The following is a 16,297-nucleotide window of genomic DNA, read 5'->3' as shown; positions in this document are numbered from 1 at the left end:
CTGCTTTTGTTCTCTGGGATGGGAGCTGGGCTTTTTTTGGGACGCAAATCCCCTCCAGAGGTGGTTCCTGAGGGGATGTCAAAGGGCACGGGCCTCAGTGGGTTAAAAGCATCGTCCTGCTGCAGGAAGGGTCAGAATTCTGCTTTCTTTGCAGGGTGAAAGGGGTAAATCAGCACTCCGCCTTGCCCAGGAGGGATCAAACTTGACTTTTAAAGGGAAAAGTGGAGAGCTGCGGCGGGAAGGCAGCCCTGGTGTCACCGGGGACGGGGGCACCCCTTTGGTGCAGGAATCCGTGTGAGCTGCGGAAATGTCTTTGTTAAATTTTATTTTATTTTGCCAGAGGGTGGCGAGAGCAGCATCCCTGGACCAGCAGCTGCTGCCGTGTGCCCGGGCACGGAGAGGCTGCGAGAGGGGGACACGGCAGGATTCAAAATCCTCCCTCGCTGCCTCCCTGCGCTCCGCGGCCAGTGCCAAATCCTCCCGCAGCGAAACTCGGCCGTGTCGGGGGGTCCGGGCAGCCCCGACCGGAGCAGAACCAGGGCGCAGCTGGAGCCCACCCCCGGCCGCCGAAGGGGTGCCCAAAATTCCTCCTCCTGCCCAAAATCCCCGCAGGAAGGAGCAGCTCCCGGTGTTTTTCCCCTCCTTGCCTGCGAGCACGGGGCTGACTCATCACCTCGCAGATGAGAAAAGCGAAAAATTCCCCCGGCCTTGGGGAAAATGATGTTTTCTTCCACGTGCAGAGCATCTCTTTGTGATGCTGGGCTGAGAAATCCGAGCTTTGGGCTCCGGCTCTGTCCCAGTGCTGTGTTTGGGGTGATTTATTGGCAAACCGCTTCTCAAAACTTGAGCGAGCGATGAGTGAGGAGCGCTCTTGCTGATGGGGCGAGGGTGCTGTGCTCGGGGGGCTCACAGCAGCCAAAAAATCGCCGTTCTGTGCTGGACGGACAGCGCTGCCCGCGGCTGCAGCGGCGTTTAATGAGGGTTCACAGCGCGGGTCCGGCTGCGGGAGCCGGGCTGAGTCACTGCCCCGAGCCCTGCCGAGCTCCAGCTGCTGGAAAAGCCGAATTAATGACTCAGAAACTTCGGCCGCTTCATTAGACGTGTGTTAGCGTGGCGTCTGTTGGGCTTTATGGCTACGCTGAGAGAAGAGAAGAGAAGAGAAGAGAAGAGAAGAGAAGAGAAGAGAAGAGAAGAGAAGAGAAGAGAAGAGAAGAGAAGAGAAGAGAAGAGAAGAGAAGAGAAGAGAAGAGAAGAGAAGAGAAGAGAAGAGAAGAGAAGAGAAGAGAAGAGAAGAGAAGAGAAGAGAAGAGAAGAGAAGAGAAGAGAAGAGAAGAGAAGAGAAGAGAAGAGAAGAGAAGAGAAGAGAAGAGAAGAGAAGAGAAGAGAGAAGGAGAAAGAGAGAAAGAAAATAAATATATTTGGGTTGCCGGGACCTCCTAAAACATGTGGCTATTTTTGAGTCACAGATGGCAACTCTGTCAAGCCAAGCACCTTCTTATCACCGCACAAAAACTCTGCTGGGCCTCAAGGGGTGACACAATCCCAGGGCTCAGGATCGTTGTTCTCCCATTCAGGCACTTCCTAAATGAATCCCTTTTATTTATTTTTTTCCCCTTTTCCAGTCGGCACGGGCTGCTTTGCAAACCCGAGCATTCCCGAGCTGCAGGAAGCTGCGTGCCCCGGGAAAGGCTGGGACTGCCAAACTGCTGCAGAAATTAAATAGAAAGAGAAATGTGGGATTTTTTTTTTTTATTATTATTATTTCAGCTCTAGGTGATCCTTCAGGCAGATATCGAGGCCGCTACTTTGAAGTACTGAGGAACTCCCCAGTGTCAATTTATGGAAGGAAATAAATAAGAAAGGTGAAGGAAATAAATAGGAAAGCTGAAGGAAAGGTTGTTTTGGACCTTTACTCCCCTGAATGTCGTGCCTTGCAGCATTGCTGCTGGTGAATGCTGGCATAAGGGGAGTTATTTCTCTGCCAAGATGCATTAAAGGTGTTTCACTCTGTAGCCTGGAGAAATGCAGAGAATTCCAGGTGGGAAGGGGGTTCCTGGTGCTCAAGGAGGTGTCAGGGTGTGAAGGGGACCAGGGAGAGCTGCTTGGGCCTGGGCAGGAGCTCTCTGAAGTGACTTTCTCTTTAACCAAATCTTTATTTTCTAATAGCTTTTCATAACTTTGTAATTGCAGGCAGCGTATTTATTTACATAAGCAGTGGCTGCAATTACAGAGAATGCAAATGTGTCATTATTTAATTAGGATCCATAATGAGGCTGTGGGAGGGAGCTCGCAGGCAGATGTTTTTGGTGAGCAGCACTGGCCAAGGCTTTGTGCTGCGTCGTGGAGGGGAAGAAAGTCGGGACACAGGAGGGTGCAGCCAGGAACTGAGCGCAGGAAAAATGCTGCTGCTGCCTGGGGAAACCTCGATTTCTGTCCCGAAGGAGGAGGCTGGGGTTAGCAACCTCTCACTCGAACATCTCAGAGCCAAGGCTGGCAGGAATATCCTGCCGCTCCTGGATTCTTGTCCTTGCTGAGCTGGACAGAGACGGATTTCCCGGGAATGCTGGCGGCTTAACTGCCCAGGGGCAGTGAGCGCAGGGATTTCTCTTTATCGGGTGTTTAGCAGCCTCTAAGGACCACGCAGAGAGCCGTAGATCTTGGCAGGTGGATAGCCTCTGGCAGGAGCGGGACTGCAGCTCCGTTTGATGCCTGGTAGAGCCGGAGCCCTGCCCGGGATGTGCCCCCGGGGACAAACACAGGAAGGTGCTCCACAGGCGATGCCTCTCGAGCAAGAACCAGACAGGGAAAATCCTGCTGCCCTGCGGATTTCAGTGGGAAAACCCAACCCAGCACCTGTTTTACTGCCGGGGTGAGATGCTGGAGAGCAGCAGGAGGAGAAGAACTGGATCCAGAGGTGACGGGGTCTGCTTTGCTTGGAATGACCCCCAAATTGTAAAAGTCCTTGTTCCCCAGCCCGGCAGCCGAAGAAGAGGTCTGGAATGTGTGAGGTGGAGGTTTCAAGGTTGTTTATTCTCTCTTATCTGTAACATTCTCTGTCTGACCTGCCCAGGTCTGTCCAGTACAGAAGCCATGGCAGTCTGCCTCTGCCTCGGGCGGCTCCCACATGATAAACTCAAAATTACACATTGCCTGTTTACAGATCTGTGCCAATGCCCACCACCCGTGTCAGACAGGGAATCTCTGCCTTCAACAGCAGAAAAGTGTCACCAGCACAGCAGGACATGGAGGGCAAGACAAAGGAGAAAAAGGCCAGGACACGCCCAAATCCCTCCATCTTGTACCCCTGAATCACATTCTAAAACCCCCAAAATTCCACTTTTCCACCCTGTGTCAATTCCCCTATTACACCACTCAAACCCTTGTGGTTTGTAATTCCTCACACAGAGTTGGCAGCTTTTCCCACGGGCTAAAATCAAAGCCACAGGTGTTTTTGACTTGGTGCCAAGGTCCCCGAGCCCCCTCCAGGGTCTGGAGCCAGCCAGGGCAGCCACAGGGATGTGCTGGGCTCCGACACAGAGGGTGCTGGAGGAGAGCAGGGCAGGGGCTCAGGGAAAGCATCTGCTGGAAGTGCAGCCCCGGGATCTGCTGTGGATGCCAGCCTGGGCAGGGAGAGACAAACAGCAATGGGTTCTCTCAGTGGCTTGTGAGAATTTTTAGGGAGCTGTAGGAATGTGATAACTTGTTAGTCTAAACCATCTGCAGTGGTGTTTTTCCACCTTGCTTTTCTGTTCTCAAGGATGGTGTGTGAGAAAGATGTTTTTATTAATTAACCGATAAAATCAAATGTGTCGTGTTGGTCTATTTAAGCCGAAGTTTCCCTTCCATTAAAGCTTTCTTTTCTTCCTTTCCATTAAAGCTTTCTTTTCTTCCTTTCCACGCTGTGTCCTCATCTGTTCTTGTGTCATTCTTGACGCAAGGGTGACACCCCGGCAGCTCAGGGAGAGCAGGGCAGGGCTCAGGGAGAGAATCTGCTGGAAGTGCAGCTCAGGAGCATCCCCGGGCTGTGCACACAGGGCACACCTCGGCCCTGGGCTCCTGCTCAGCCTGCTCACTGAGCACTGTCGGATTTCCCCTCTGGTGCACCCGGGGCCGCTCAGTGCCTGAGGAACCGCTGAGAGCCCCAGGGCTGGGGGATTTCTGGTGGGTTTTCGGCTCTGAACGGGAAGGGCTGGGCAGAGCAGCCCAGCTCCTGCACACGGCGATGCTGCAGGGACCCGCCAGCCCCGCTGACATCAGCCGTGACTTCATCCGGGGAGGGCGAGTGTGTCACAGCCCGGGGGCCCTGCCTGGGAGCCACAGCCGGGCTCTGCTCCCTCTCGGGGTGGCAAGCTGCTCCCAGCTGCCGAGTGCCACCCCGGGGTGACTCCCCTGCGGTTAAAAGCTCTGGTTTCAGTACAGGGACTGAGGGTACAACAAAGCAGAAATGCCATCCAGCCTCCTGGAAAACCTTTTCCTTTTCCTTTCCTGGGATTTGGGTCCTCAGCAACTTGCAGTGGCAAAGGTTCAGCTGACAAGTGACAAATAAACTGTTTGGAAATGGGAGGGAAAAGAGCATAAATTAATTTCTCTCTAACAATTATTCTTCTTCTTTGACTCATCTCTGAGAATAAATCCCTCGGGATATCTTTGTGCTGGAACACGATACAGAGAATGAAAACATTTCATCCCTGACATCCTTAAATTCTCTATTTATTGGGTGATGGATGAGAATCCAGGGCCCAGCCCTCTCCTGGCTGCCCATGCTCTGCAGGAACACGAGCAGAGGGGCACCACATCCCTGCCTCTCACCTGTGCCAGGTGGAAGGTGACAGCACTGAGGTGTCCCCATCACAGTCAGTGGGGTCAGGGCATTTCTCCCGTGTGCTCTGAGGCAGGAGAGGAGCAGCGTGCCCATTCCCTGGCTCTGGGGAGGTTGGCACCATCCCTGCAGGGAATTGCCTCGAAATTGCCTCTGCTTAACGAGGCGCCAGCTGCTTTTTTAAACAAATTATTGCATCGGGTTATGGCAGTGCCTCCGTTCAATTCCTTCCAGGCAGAAACCAGTCCTCCTGAAATTGCCTCCTCAGCTCCATAATCGTTACCCAGCAAATTGCCTCGGGAGGGAGGCTGGAGCAGGGCAGGGGTGGGGTCTGCTCTGCCCGTGCTGCAGCGGGAGATGGAGCAGGAAAATCCACCAGGGGCTGTGCTGGGAGCTGGCCCTGTCCTGGCACTCACACCCCACTGCTGTTCCTGGCTCTGTCCAAGGCTTTAAACTCCCCTCCTTCACACCAGTTCACCCCTGTGCCTGAGGTGGGCAGGTATGGAAGGCTGCTTCGGAGCTTATTATTAATTCCTCTTTTTCTTTCTTTCTTTTTTTAAATTTTATTTTCTTTATTTTTTTTTTAATTTTATTTTCCCAGCGTCACTGCTGGGAAAACGCACTCCAGGATTTATTCTCCACGATGAGATCTGGCAGAGTCCTGCCAGGCTCAGGCAGGTTTAGGCTGCTGCTTTGGGCCATTTCTCTCATTGCAGGTTCCCAGCAACTCAGAGAGGGACTTGGATGAGACAGGGGACAAAGGGGAGGAAGGAGAGATGAGGTGAGGAAGGAAATGCTCCAGGAGAGGGAAAGAGGCTTGGGGGCAAGATGAGCTGCCTGTGGCTCTTGTCACCCACTGTCCCCTTTAATGCCACAACTTCCCCTGGGGTGAGCACAGGGATTTTTCAGGTTTCCAGGGTCACCTTGAACTTCACCCCTCATATTTAGGAGCTTAAACATCAGGTGTCCCTCAGAGCACAGGAGAGGAGCTCACGTGGCAGGCACATCCTTCTCTCTCTCAGGATTTTTTCATAGAGGAGCACAGAGGAAAGAAAGAAAACAATTTCTATTTCTGCTCCTTGTTTTCCCATGTGGAATGTGTTTGGAGAATTGTTTACCTGGGGTGATTGTTGGGTTGGATTCTGGTGAGGATTGTTTGGGCCTGGTGGCCAATCCAACCCAATCCAATCCAATCCAATCCAACCCAACCCAACCCCATCCAACCCAACCCAATCCAATCCAATCCAACCCAATCCAATCCAACCCACCTGTGGCTGGACTCTCAGAGAGGGTCATGAGTTGTGAGTTAGATTTGGTAGTTAGAACAAGTAGGTTTGTAGTTTTAGTATCTCCTTTAAACAGTATATTAATGGATTATAGCATAGTTACAATAAAGAAATCATTCAGCCTCCTGAACTGGAGTCAGACATCAGCATTTCTTCCCACCGGGTTCTCCTGCATTTACAATAAGCTCACTTGTATACGTTAATTTACTATTTAAAGGAGATACTAAAACTACAAACCTACTTGTTCTAACTGCCACATCTAACTCACAACTTGTGACCCTCTCTGAGAGTCCAGCCACAGGTGGGTTGGATTGGATTGGATTGGGTTGGATTGGATTGGATTGGGTTGGGTTGGATTGGGTTGGGTTGGGTTGGATTGGATTGGATTGGATTGGATTGGATTGGGTTGGATTGGATTGGGTTGGGTTGGGTTGGATTGGATTGGGTTGGATTGGATTGGATTGGATTGGATTGGGTTGGGTTGGATTGGGTTGGGTTGGATTGGATTGGATTGGATTGGATGGGATTGGGTTGGGTTGGATTGGATTGGATTGGATTGGATTGGATTGGATGGGATTGGATTGGGTTGGATTGGATTGGATTGGGTGGGATTGGATTGGATTGGATGGGATTGGGTTGGGTTGGGTTGGATTGGGTTGGATTGGATTGGATTGGATTGGATTGGATTGGATTGGATGGGATTGGATTGGGTTGGATTGGATTGGGTTGGGTTGGATTGGATTGGATTGGATTGGGTTGGGTTGGATTGGGTTGGATTGGCCACCAGGCTCAAACAATCCTCACCAGAATCCAACCAAGCAATCACCCCAGGTAAACAATTCTTCAAGCACATTCCACATGGGAAAAACAAGGAGCAGAAATAGAAATTTCTCTTTCTTCTCTCTGTGCTGCTCTATGAAAAATCCTGAGAGAGAGAAGGATGTGCTGCCACAGCTGCACAGAACCTGGCAAGCCACGGCTGTGTCCTCCCCACGCTCTGACCTTGGCAGCTCTGGCTTCCAGCAGAGCCCACATCTGGCTGCTCCCTGCACAGCTGGGCTCTGCTGCTGCTCCCAGGGGACAGGGAAGGTTGTTCCGATGGGAATAAGTTTTAAAAAAATGACGGAATGTTTGCTGCCTCACAGCACCTCTGCAGCCTGCCAGGTACCCAGCGGGCACGGCACCGCCAGGGTCTGGCACTGCTGCTTCCCTTTGCTTCTGTGTCCTCCAGAAGCCCAGAAAAGTGATGGAAATGGGAGGAAGAAGCTGCTGCTGCCCCTGCCCCTTTGCCAGCCGTGTGCCCAGGAGGAGTTTGGAGAGCGCTCTCCTCTCAGTCCCTGCAGGCGAGGGGGGTGGATGGAATTATTGATCTGCTTGGCACGAGTCTGGGAAGGAGAGAGGAGCGTGACTCAGAGCAGCGAGGCAGCGCAGGCTGGGGCATGTGTCCTGGCTTTTTAACCCTTTCCTGAGGAATCCTTTTGGACCCTGCCCTGGTCCCTCACCTCCCCTGCCAGGACCAGCCCTCGCTCGCCGGGTTTTGCTGCGGGGAAGGTGTTTGTGCCCCGCTGGCTGTGCTCACACCTCTGCTTAACTTCTTCATCTTCGTTTGACTCTGAAAAGGTTGAGTTTCTGGCAGATTCTGGGAGGGGAGATGACGTGACCCGGTCCAGCAGCGGCCCCGGGCTGGGAGGAGCAGCCTGTGAGTCCCTCTGTGCCCAGAAGAGAAGGCAAAGGATGCTCGGGCTGGATTCTGTGCCTGCGCCGTTCCCTCCTTCCCCTCTGGTGCTCCAGCACCATCTACAGTCCTCCCAGGACGCTCCAGAGGCACAGCAAAGGGTCAGGCGCTGAGCCAGGGTGGGATCTGGGGGATATTTGCAGCTTTTCTGGCCTGAACTCTTATTGAGACACGGGGCTTGGAGAAAAACAATCCAAACCAAGCGCAAACCCCCTGTTTTCACAGCAGCTGCCCAGCACAGGGCGCGTTTGTGCCACAGCACACCTGGTGTTGCTCAGAGGGAGAACAAACCCCCGCCCTGAACCTGCAGGGCAGGTCATGAAACATTCACGGGAGTGCCTTTGGTTAAATGGCATTAAAAATTCATTGGAGAGCCGAGCCAGCAGCTGTGTCTCTCAGGGATGGAGAAGTGAGGGAAAAAAAGCCTTTATTCCACGGGACAGCTCTTCCAGTCTGCTCAGCTGCTCTTGGTTTTGGGGACTGGGGCAGAGGGATGAGGGGATGCAGCAGCCCGAGGGATTTCTGTTCCACCAGGGCTCTGCACTGCTGAGAAAATCATCTCCTGCCCAGCCACGGCTTGGAAACTCCTCTTTCAGCAACAAGAAATCTCCTGGAGAGTCAGGAGCCAGCTGGGAGCTGCTGCCTAAGCCCTGCTGCTCCTGGTGGGCTCCAGGCAGGCAAAACCCAGCTCCTGGGGGGAGCTCAGGGTGGGGAGTGTGGGAATCTTGAAAATCAGAGAGTTTTGGGAAGGCTACAAAAGTAAGGCTTTAGAGACAACAGAACTGCAATTAGAGCTAAGCAGCAGCCGTAAGATTTGTCAGCAGAAAAATTATATAAGTAGAAAGAAAGAGAGTTAAAAAATATATGAGAAGTAAAAATTACATAAAAAGTAGAAAGTAAGATAGTAAAATAGAGCAGTAGTTTGTGTATCAATGCTTAGAATAACTCCCTAAGCTACAGAAAAGTATGGCTAGTGAGATATTAAGAAGTTCTAAGCTTAATAATGGAGCTCTTAAGCATTGGATTCAAAATAAGCATAGTTTTAACTAAAAGTACGTGTGCTTGTAGTAGTGAAATAAAACTCCTGTCAATATACTTTTGTTTTGTATAATTAGTTTAAAAAACTTTTAAAGTAAGTTACAGCATTAAGTTCTTTGTCTGCTGGTAAAGATGTAAGCTACTAACATCTCCCCATCATCACAGCCATGCAATAAAACTGATGCTAGAAAAGAAACCAGCTCAAAACGCTCAGCAATCCCGTGCCATTGGTAATTTATACAAAATCCAGCAGGGAGGGTTCAGGGGGGCCCAGCAGCCCTCGCCTGTCCTTCACCTGCCACAGCTGGCAGGCGCTTGCCTGGAGATGTGGGGGTGCTAAAAAGCAGCTCCAGGCTTTTCCCTGTTTGGTTTTTTTTTTCCCTCTTTAGGAAGCTTTGATCCCCAAAGGACTCGGAGCTGGCTGGAGCCGCAGCCCCTCAGCTGCTCCTGGGGCTTCTCATGTGGCAGGGAACGGGAGGGGAAAGGGGGCAGCAGGTGGGACGTGGGACACCTGGGGACACCTGGGGACACCTGGGGACAGCTGGGGATGGAGGGGGGGCTGAGCCATGGCCCCCAGCCCTGCAGGGCCCTGGCAGCAGGACAAGGGGGGGTCTGGGGACAGGGAGAGCCCTCAGCGCATGCACAGGAACCTGAGCTGGCTGCTCCTGCTGCCGTGGTGATCGCACAGCTCGCCCAGCCCTGGCTCGGAGCTGCTCTGCCTCTGCTCTGCCCCAGAGCTTGGCCCCACTGCCCCAGACACAGCCCCAGGATGGCCGAGCCCAGGAGGGGGACACAGCCCTGCCCGGGCCACGGTGGGTGAGCTGCTGGTGGCTTTGGGAGAGGGGTGGGCTCTGGGCTTTGGGTTCTGAGCTCTGGGCTTTGGGTTCTGAGCTCTGGGTCCCCAACTCTGTGTCCTGAGCTCTGGGCTCTGGGTTTTGGGTTCTGAGCTCTGGGCTCTGGGTTTTGGGTCCCCAGCTATGGGTTTTGGGTTCTGAGCTCTGGGTTCTGAGCTCTGGGTCCCCAGCTCTGTGTCCCCAGCTCTGGGCTCTGGGTTTTGAGCTCTGGCTCCTGAGCTCTGGGTCCTGAGTCCTGGGCTCTGGCAGAACCCAGGCTTAGCTCAGCTCCTCCTGCAGGAGAGGCGCAGGTGAGCCCTGGAAATCAGTGCAGGGCCTTGGCAGAGCTGGCAGAGGCCCCACAGACCCCGCTGACCCTCTCTCCCTCCCTTGCAGACCCTGCCGAGGTGGCCCTCGGGGCTCTGGGCACCACCAGGAGGCTGCTCCTGCTGCTGGGGCTGGCGGGGCTGCTGGCAGGGATGGCAGCTGGGACCTGGCTGCTCGGTCAGTGCCCCCAGGACAGCCCTGCTGCCCCTCTGGGGGCGAGTTTGGGCTGCCAGCAGTGGGGTGGGGGGTGGGAGCTGCCGGGTCAGCCCTGGCCTGGGGTGGGGCACAGCTGTGCTCCTGGGGAGGCTCATTCACCTCTCGCAGTGGGCAGGGCTGTGCCCAGTTCTGGGCATCTCGGGGTGCTGCCGGGCTGTGCGAGCCCACCCTCACCCCTTCTCTGTCTCCTGAAGTGAAGCACCTAAAGGAGCCCCAGCCAGAGCAGGGCTCCCCCCAGGAGCAGGACTCCAGCGTGACCCCAGCGTGTGATGATGGTGAGGAGGAAGAGCCCGTGGTCCGGGGGGCTCCCAGCACAGGTTTGCACCTTTGATTGATGTCCCATGGTGGGGAGAGGGCAGCCGGGCCTGGCAAGGGCAGAAGAGAGGCTCTTTAAAAATCAGGACCTGCTGCACTTTGCAGTTTTGCTTTTCCCTGGAGTCCTGCTGAACCCCCAGCACTGCACCTTTGTTACACGGAGGGACCCCACAGCAAAGGCAACTCTTCCAGGACTCCTTTGCCTGTGACCCCTCTGGCTGGGTTCTTTTAGAGTTTCTAATTCCTCAGGTGGTTTTTTTCCTGGGGTTTAGGGGGGGGTTTTGGCTGTGCATGACCCTGCACAGAGGGAGGGAGCTCCCAGGTTGTCTGCAATGGAGCGCCTTTAGTGTCTTTCAGGATCAACACAGCGAATTCCTTGCTGGAAGCACGGCTGGAAGCACGTCCTGGCTGGCTCCTGGTGTGCCACGGGCACTGGGGTCCCTCCCTGGGCACCCTGCTCTGCCAGCAGCTCGGCTACCTCAGGTGGGCACGGCACAGGCAGCTGCTGCTGCCCTTTGCCAGGGGTGGTCTTGGCAAGCCCGGCTGGGGGCTTTGGCAGGGCAGCAGAGCCAGGCCACGCCATTCCCTGGGGAAGCCGGGCTTGGGACCTGCAGGAACAGCCCCAGAAGCTCCTTCCAGCCAAAAAAAGTTCCTTCCCAGCTGCCAGAGCTGCGGGATTGTGACGCTCCCGTGGCAGGGGCACGCTGCTGACCCCTTCCCCTTCCCGGGCCGTTTCCTGTCGCTCCTGCAGCATGAGCCAGCAGAAGGCAGTGAGCCTGAGGGATGTCCAGGTGAGTGCCAGGCAGCAGTTCCTGCAGGTGAGACCGCGGCAGGAAGGCAGCCTGGAGGACATGTGGCAGGTCAGGTAAGGGCAGCCCTGGGGCAAGCAGGGCTTGCTGGAGCCTCTTCTCAGGCTTAACCACGGAGACGAGCAGGTGCCGTGCAGCAAAACCCCTTTGGGAACTGCTGCGGCCGCCCTGGAGCTCGCCAGGGCTTTGGCTGACGTTAATTCTGACCAGAGCCGTGCTCCCACACAGGAGCAGCTGCCGGTCCGGTCGCATCGTGGCTCTGCAGTGCTCAGGTGAGCGATTCCCTCCCCTCCTGTGCCCCCAGGATCCCTGCCTGGAGGCAGCAGCTTCTTGCCCCCCACTGCCCTCCGGCAGGGAGGGCTGGAGCCTCTGCCCCCGCTCCTTGCAGAGTGCGGGCTGCAGGCAGGGACCGTGAGGGTGGTGGGGGGCACAGACGTGGCCCCCGGCCGCTGGCCCTGGCAGGTCAGTGTGTGCCAGGGCTCCCAGCACCGCTGTGGGGGCTCCGTGCTGGCCCCCGAGTGGATCCTGACGGCAGCTCACTGCGTGCACAGGTACCCCGGCTCCCTGTGCCCATCCCCGGCTCCCTGTGCCCATCCCGAGCTCCCCGTGCCCATCCTGAGCTCTCTGTGCCCATCCGAGGCTCTCTGTCACCATCCCCGGCTCCCCGTGCCCATCCCGAGCTCCCCGTGCCCATCCCCGGCTCCCCGTGCCCATCCCGAGCTCCCAGTGCCCATCCCGGGATCCCTGTGCCCATCCTGAACTCTCTGTGCCCATCCCGAGCTCTCTGTGCCCATCCCCATCTCCCCGTGCCCATCCCGAGCTCCCCGTGCCCATCCCCGGCTCCCTGTGCCCATCCCCGGCTCCCCGTGCCCATCCCGAGCTCCCTGTGCCCATCCCGAGCTCCCCGTGCCCATCCCCATCTCCCCGTGCCCATCCCCGGCTCTCTGTCCCCATCCCGAGCTCTCTGTGCCCATCCCCATCTCCCCGTGCCCATCCCCGGCTCCCCGTGCCCGCTGCTAGCCCGCAGGCCGGTGCTCGTTGCCCGGCACTCAGGGCAGCCCCGGTGCCGCCCGGCTGCAGGCAGCCGCCAGCCCCGGCCTGGCGGGTTTTTGCGGGGATTGTCACGCACGGCTCCCGGCAGCCGGGGGCGGGGGTGCCGCTCCGGGACATCATCCCCCACCCGCTCTACAACGGCAGCAGCCTGGACTACGACATCGCCCTGCTGCGGCTGCAGGTGCCCCTCAACTTCTCAGGTAAGGAAGGGACTCTCCCGGTTCTGTCCCGGTTCTGTCCCGGTTCTGTCCCGGTTCTGTCCCAGGGCTGACCCAGTTCTGTCCCAGTTCTGTCCCAGTTCTGTCCCGGTTCTGTCCTGGTTCTATCCCAGGGCTGTCCCGGTTCTGTCCCAGGGCTGTCCCGGTTCTGTCCCGGTTCTGTCCCAGGGCTGTCCCAGGGCTGTCCCGGTTCTGTCCCAGGGCTGTCCCGGTTCTGTCCCGGTTCTGTCCCAGGGCTGTCCCGGGGCTGTCCCGGTTCTGTCCCGGTTCTGTCCTGGTTCTATCCCAGGGCTGTCCCGGTTCTGTCCCAGGGCTGTCCCGGTTCTGTCCCGGTTCTGTCCCAGGGCTGTCCCAGGGCTGTCCCGGTTCTGTCCCAGTTCTGTCCCAGTTCTGTCCCGGTTCTGTCCCAGTTCTGTCCCGGTTCTGTCCTGGTTCTATCCCGGTTCTGTCCCAGGGCTGTCCCAGTTCTGTCCCGGTTCTGTCCCAGTTCTGTCCCGGTTCTGTCCCAGTTCTGTCCCAGGGCTGTCCCAGTTCTGTCCCAGTTCTGTCCCGGGGCTGTCCCAGTGTGGTAATCACATATCCTCTGAACAAAGAGAGAGATAGCTTTCCCAGGATTTTCCTGGGAAGCTGTGAGAAAGTATATCTCGTGAGATATTAAGAAGTTCTAAGCTTAATAATGGAGCTCTGTGCATTGTATCTTAAGCATTGGATTCAAAATAAGCATTGATTTAACTAAAAGTACGTGTGCTTGTAGTAGTGAAATAAAACTGTCAATATGCTTTTGTTTTGTATAATTAGCTTAAAAAAACTTTTAAAGTAAGTTACAGCATTAAGTTCTTTGTCTGCTGGTAAAGATGTAAGCTACTAACATCTCCCCATCATCACAGCCGTGCAATAAAACTGATGCTAGAAAAGAAACCAGCTCAAAACGCTCAGCAATCCCGTGCCATTGGTAACTTATAGAAAGCTCAGAGAAAAGAACGAGAAACAATTCTTATCTTCACTTGCTGCACTGTTGTGCGCATGTGGGATGTGTTATGGAGATTTGTTTACCAAAGGGTGATTTCCTAATCAGCCACTGGTGATGGTGTTGAGATTCCAGTTAACAAATCTGGTCAGTCCGTATGGGAAGAGCGAGGAGCGTTTCTTGATAGCAGAGAATAGCACAGTCTAATATAGTCTAGTACAATAAAACATTGATCAGCCTTCTGATAGAATCAATACTAATTATTACCCAGCGGGGACCCCTGCTACGATATCCCGGGGCTGTCGCGGTGCTGCCGTGTCCTTGCCTGTTGTTTTCTGTCCTACCCCACGGTGACAATTTGCCCAAACCCAGCCTCTGCTGAGCCTGCCGCCAGAGCAGCTCTGGCAGAACCAGACTCCCAGGATGGTTTGGCTTGGAAGGGGCCTGAAAGCTCATCCAGTTCCACCCCCAGCACGGCAGGGGCACCTCCGACTGTCCCGGGGTGCTCCAGGTCCCCGACCCTCCTGCGGGACACCCCGGCTGGCCCGGGGGAGCACAGCGTGCCCAGAGCTGGCAGTCCCTGGGGGTGGCAGTGGGAGCTGCAGTGCCGCAGCCCCCGCACCGGGAGCCTTTTCCCTCCCCGAGCCAGGCCGAGGGCTCCGGAGCTGTCCCCTGGGAGCTGTCCCTGTCACCGCAGGTGCCATCCGAGCCGTGTGCCTGCCGCCCGCGCCGCGGGACCTGCTGCAGGGCACGCAGTGCTGGGTGTCGGGCTGGGGCTACACCGCACCTGGCCAAGGTGAGCTCCCCCCGCTGCCGGGAGCCTTTCCCTGCCCCTTCCAGCCCTGCTCCGGGGGCCTGGCCACACCTCACCCCTGGAGGCAGTGCCGCCTTCCCCTGCTGTCCCTCCTGCTGCCTCTGCTTTCCCTCCCGGCTCCTCCGTGTCCCTGTCCCCAGCACAGGTGGCCGGGACGCTGAAGGAGGCGCTGGTGCCCCTGATCGGCACCCGGAGGTGCAACAGCTCCTGCGTGTACAAGGGTGAGCTCACGGCCAGGATGCTGTGTGCAGGACACCTGCGGGGACACGTGGACGCCTGCCAGGTAGGGCTGGGAGCAGGGAGGGACACCTGGGGGTGTCTGGAGCCACCCTGGGGACACCCTGGTGAGGCACGGGGGCACCTGGGGGTGTCTGCAGCCACCCCTGGTGAGGCACGGGGACACCTGGGGGTGACTGCAGCCACCCCTGGTGAGGCACAAGGACACCTGGGGGTACCTGCAGCCACCCTGGGGACACCCTGGTGAGGCAGGGGGACACCTGGGGGTGTCTGCAGCCACCCTGGGGACACCCTGGTGAGGCACGGGGACACCTGGGGGTGTCTGCAGCCACTCCTGGTGAGGCACAGGGACACCTGGGGGTGTCTGCAGCCACCCCTGGTGAGGCACGGGGACACCTGGGGGTGTCTGCAGCCACCCTGGGGACACCCTGGTGAGGCACAGGGACACCTGGGGGTGTCTGCAGCCACTCCTGGTGAGGCACAGGGACACCTGGGGTACCTGCAGCCACCCCTGGTGAGGCACAGGGACACCTGGGGTACCTGCAGCCACCCCTGGTGAGGCACGGGGACACCTGGGGGTACCTGCAGCCACCCCTGGTGAGGCACGGGGACACCTGGGGGTACCTGCAGCCACCCCTGGTGAGGCACGGGGACACCTGGGGGTACCTGCAGCCACCCCTGGTGAGGCACGGGGACACCTGGGGTACCTGCAGCCACCCCTGGTGAGGCACAGGGACACCTGGGGGTGTCTGCAGCCACCCTGGGGACACTCTGGTGAGGCACGGGGACACCTGGGGGTACCTGCAGCCACCCCTGGTGAGGCACGGGGACACCTGGGGTACCTGCAGCCACCCCTGGTGAGGCACAAGGACACCTGGGGTACCTGCAGCCACCCCTGGTGAGGCATGGGGACACCTGGGGGTACCTGCAGCCACCCTGGGGACACCCTGGTGAGGCACGGGGACACCTGGGGGTATCTGCAGCCACCCTGGGGACACCCTGGTGAGGCACGGGGACACCTGGGGGTACCTGCAGCCACCCCTGGTGAGGCACAGGCTGCCCTGGGGTTTGGGTGCTCCCTGGAGAGCTCCAGGCCAGGCTGGAGCAGCCTGGGGCGGTGGCACCGGGCAGGGGTGGCACTGGGTGAGCCTCAGGGACCCAAAGCAGGCTGTGACTCCGTGACGTGCCCGACTCTGCCCCGCAGGGGGACAGCGGGGGCCCTCTGGTGTGCTGGGATGGAGCCACGTGGCGCCTGGTGGGAATTGTGAGCTGGGGCCAGGGCTGTGCTGAGCCCAACCACCCCGGGGTTTACACCAACGTGGCTCAGCTGCTGCCCTGGATCCACCAGGTGACCCAGGTAAGCCCAGCTCCGTGCCAGCCTTGCTTGTTCCTCAGACAAATCCCAGGATCCTGTTGAACTCCTTCCCTGGATGCACAAGCCTTTAGGACAACCTTTTTTTATGGTACTGATTGCTTTTTTTTGTTTCCTTTTTTATTGATTTTCTCAGATCCACTAGAAATCGGGACAGGACAGACTCCACACAGCAACACTGCCCTTCCCACAAGTGAAGAACAGCCCAGCACTGGCTCCTCCTGTCTCACTGTAACCCAAAGAGACTCCCAGACGTGC

At 57.0% G+C, this 16,297-nt stretch overlaps 1 protein-coding gene across 1 annotated transcript; it reads left to right on the top strand.

The window, feature by feature from the left end:
• Positions 1–4,222: 4,222 nt before the first annotated feature.
• TMPRSS5 (transmembrane serine protease 5) lies at positions 4,223–16,260 on the top strand. Its single transcript, XM_053996832.1, has 13 exons — positions 4,223–4,282; positions 5,536–5,600; positions 7,620–7,804; positions 10,449–10,571; positions 10,956–11,052; positions 11,321–11,434; positions 11,607–11,650; positions 11,767–11,929; positions 12,432–12,631; positions 14,314–14,412; positions 14,571–14,713; positions 15,872–16,024; positions 16,176–16,260. Exons 1-13 carry the CDS (start codon positions 4,223–4,225, stop codon positions 16,182–16,184), a joined length of 1,455 nt encoding a protein of 484 aa, XP_053852807.1. The 3' UTR covers positions 16,185–16,260.
• The last annotated feature ends 37 nt before the right edge of the window (positions 16,261–16,297 follow it).

This window comes from Vidua macroura, chromosome 22, assembly GCF_024509145.1.
Source record: "Vidua macroura isolate BioBank_ID:100142 chromosome 22, ASM2450914v1, whole genome shotgun sequence".
Lineage (NCBI taxonomy): Eukaryota > Metazoa > Chordata > Aves > Passeriformes > Viduidae > Vidua > Vidua macroura.
The sequence above is the reverse complement of the archived record's forward strand: the minus strand, read 5'-3'. Positions and strand labels throughout refer to the sequence as shown.

Bases quoted from the DNA above. Each gene is read 5' to 3' on its own strand.
- TMPRSS5 (XM_053996832.1), top strand. From the start codon at position 4,223: ATGCTGCAGGGACCCGCCAGCCCCGCTGACATCAGCCGTGACTTCATC. The intron at 4,283-5,535 runs GTGTGTCACAGC...CTCTCATTGCAG, and splicing joins ACTTCATCCGGGGAGGGCGA to GTTCCCAGCAACTCAGAGAG. The intron at 7,805-10,448 runs GTGAGTCCCTCT...TGTCTCCTGAAG, and splicing joins CGGGCTGGGAGGAGCAGCCT to TGAAGCACCTAAAGGAGCCC.